The 2,801-nt window shown below is 44.2% G+C and overlaps 1 protein-coding gene across 2 annotated transcripts in view; it reads right to left on the reverse strand.

The window, feature by feature from the left end:
- The window catches only part of LOC105519756 (EGF-like module-containing mucin-like hormone receptor-like 3), a 64,965-nt gene that overhangs the window by 36,411 nt on the left and 25,753 nt on the right, over nt 1-2,801 (reverse strand). For both annotated transcript variants that reach the window (XM_011953218.1, XM_011953219.1), the window contains one exon: nt 1,549-1,668. In XM_011953218.1, the coding sequence (XP_011808608.1) occupies nt 1,549-1,668 (120 nt within the window). The remainder of the gene's footprint in view (nt 1-1,548; nt 1,669-2,801) is intronic.

Below are 2,801 nucleotides of genomic sequence, written 5' to 3' on the forward strand. Positions count from 1 at the left end.
AGTTTTAGATCCTTGAGGAATCGCCACACTGTTTTCCACAATGGTTGAACTAGTTTACAGTCCCACCAACAGTGTAAAAGTGTATGCTGATGAATTCTGCTGTAAGCATCGGTGGCTCTGTCTGGGAACTTCCATGGGCGTGAATTTGTGTTTGGCCTGCACAGGGGACAGGCTGCAAGAGCTTGAAAGTTCGGCCCCCAGAACAACCCTCCACCAATGATAGATCAGAGCAGATGGACAGACATCCTAGCTCCCTCTCCCTGAATGGAACAACTCAATGGGATTGCGCCTCAGGTACCCCAACAGCAACCTGCTCACTCAGGTGCCTACCTCATTGACTGCGTTTTCTTGCCTGTCTTACTTTTCCTCTTACCTACAGTGATGGTTCATTTTACATGTCCACTTGGCTAGGCTGTGATCCCCAGACATGTGGCCTGGATGTTGCCGTGGAAGTGTTTTAAAGATGAGATTAATATTTAAATCAGTAGACTTTAGTAAAGCAGATTGCCCGCTCTAATGTGTGTGGGCCTCGTCCAATCAGTTGAAGGCCTCAAGAGAAAACAGACTGAGGTCTCCTGAGAAAAAGGGAGTTCTGGCCTCAGACTATCTTTGGATTCAGGCTGCAGTATCAGCTCTTCCTTGTGTCTCCTGCCTGCCTACCCTGCAGATTTTGGACATGTCTCCCTTCCATAGTCACGTGAGCCAATTCTTTAAAATGTCTCTCCGTGTCTCTCCTCATCTTTCTTTCCTTCTCTCTCCCCATCTCTCTCTTTCCATCTCTCTCTCCCTATTTCTCTCTCCCCATCTCTCTCTTTCCATCTCTCTTTCAATCTCTCTTTTGATCTCTCTCCACATCTCTTTTTCCATCTCTCATCTCTCTAATTCCATCTCTCTCTATCTCTCTCTTTCCATCTTTCTCCCCATCTCTCTCTTTCCACCTCTCTCGTTTGATCTCTCTCTCCCCATCTCTCTTTTTCCACCTCTCTCTCCATCTCTCTCCCCATCTCTCTCTTTCCATCTCTCTTTTTCCATCTCTCCCCATCCCTCTGTTCCCATCTTTCTCTCCATCTCTTTCTCCCCATCTGCCTTTCCACATCTCTTTCTCTCCATCTCTCTCATCTGCTGCTCTCTCTCTCTCTCTCCTTTCTTCCCACACCCCCACACCCTACACTCTTTAGCTCTTTAGTTGTGATTCTCTGGAGAAGCCTGATGAATATACCCACTGTTGTTCCTGGGGATCACCTCCCAAAGCAACTTCTCACACTTCTTTCAGGGTTTGCTTCTGGGTGAACCCAAACTGGGGCACAGGGAGAACAGCACTCCCCCACCCTCTCAAATTGCAAAGAAGTCCCTCCCATACTGAATGATAGAAGACCTCCATTTTGGGAAAATGTCTTTTTTTTTTTTTTTTTTAAAGGGAAAATCTTCAATATCACAGTTTGAGAGTAACAAGCCCATTAGGGGAGAGCCCAGTGGGCTTGTTTCCCCACGCCTGACACAATGACATGGCTCTGTGTGAAGGATTCTGAATGCAGCCATCACGCGTACCTTGTGTGTCTTCCTGGATGATGTCATTGCAATGGATGTCCATTGAGTTCATTTGTATGTTCAAGTTGAATGTCTGTCTTTCTTCAGAGCAATTGTCTGTAATCACTCGAGTTTCAATAGCTGGTAAGAAAAGCAATGGGCAGGCTTAGTGATATGGTAAGAAGCTTTAAAAATATGCATAGGAACGGGACACGGTAGTGCATGCCTGTAGTCCCAGCTACTCAAGAGGCTGAGGCAGAAGGATTGCTTGAGCCCAGGAATTCGAGCCCAGCCAACACAGTGAGATGCTGCCTCCAAAAAAAATGTTCATAGCAACATAAATGGCTCACATATACTGAATGTCTAGGATGTGTCGGGCACTGAGCTAAGAGCCTTACACATGTCACCTTATAATAACCTATAACCTCACGAGGGACCGTTCTATAGATGAGGAAGCTGAAGTCAGAAGTTAGGTAAGACTCTAACTCCTGAAACCAAGTTCTTAACTAACAGCTCCTAGCATACACCTTTGAAGAAACAGTTCTAAGGAGTTTATTCTCAGAAAACGATTGTGGACGGAGGGCAGATTTAGCTACAAGAAAGTTCATAGCAGCTTCAATGATAATGGTTTATCATTGAATTATCTAGATGTTCAACAAGAAGCAATTGATGAAATAAGTGATGACATAGGCTGGGCACAGTGGCTCACGCTTGTAATCCCAGCACTTTGGGAGGCCATAGTAGGTGGATTGCTTGAGGCCAGGAGTTCAAGACCAGCCTTGCCAACATGGTGAAACCCCATCTGTACTAAAAATACAAAAATTAGCTGGGTGTGGTGGCATGTACCTGTAACTTCAGCTACTTGGGAGGCTGAGGCACGAGAATAGTTCGAACCGGGAGGCAGAGGTTGTAGTGAGCTGAGATTGCACCACTGCACTCCAGCCTGGGTGATAGAGTGAGACTATGTCTCGAAAATAAGTAAGTAAGTAAGTAAATAAATAAATAAGTGATGACATATCCCTATGGTGGGGAACCAGGCTTCAAAGAAAAATAAAGTCACAAATGAATTGCAGTCAAGAAAAACTCGTGAGAAAAAAGGTAACCATGTGAGTGATGGATGTGTTAGCTAATTTGATTGTGATTATCATTCCACAATATATATCAAGTCATCCTATTGTACACCTTAAATATATACAATTTTATTTATAAATTACACCTTAATAAAGCTAAAAAAGTTAAGCTTTCGAAAATATGTATCTTAAAAGCAGACAGCC

Source organism: Colobus angolensis, unplaced genomic scaffold, assembly GCF_000951035.1.
Source record: "Colobus angolensis palliatus isolate OR3802 unplaced genomic scaffold, Cang.pa_1.0 Scaffold36, whole genome shotgun sequence".
Classification (NCBI taxonomy): Eukaryota; Metazoa; Chordata; class Mammalia; order Primates; family Cercopithecidae; genus Colobus; species Colobus angolensis.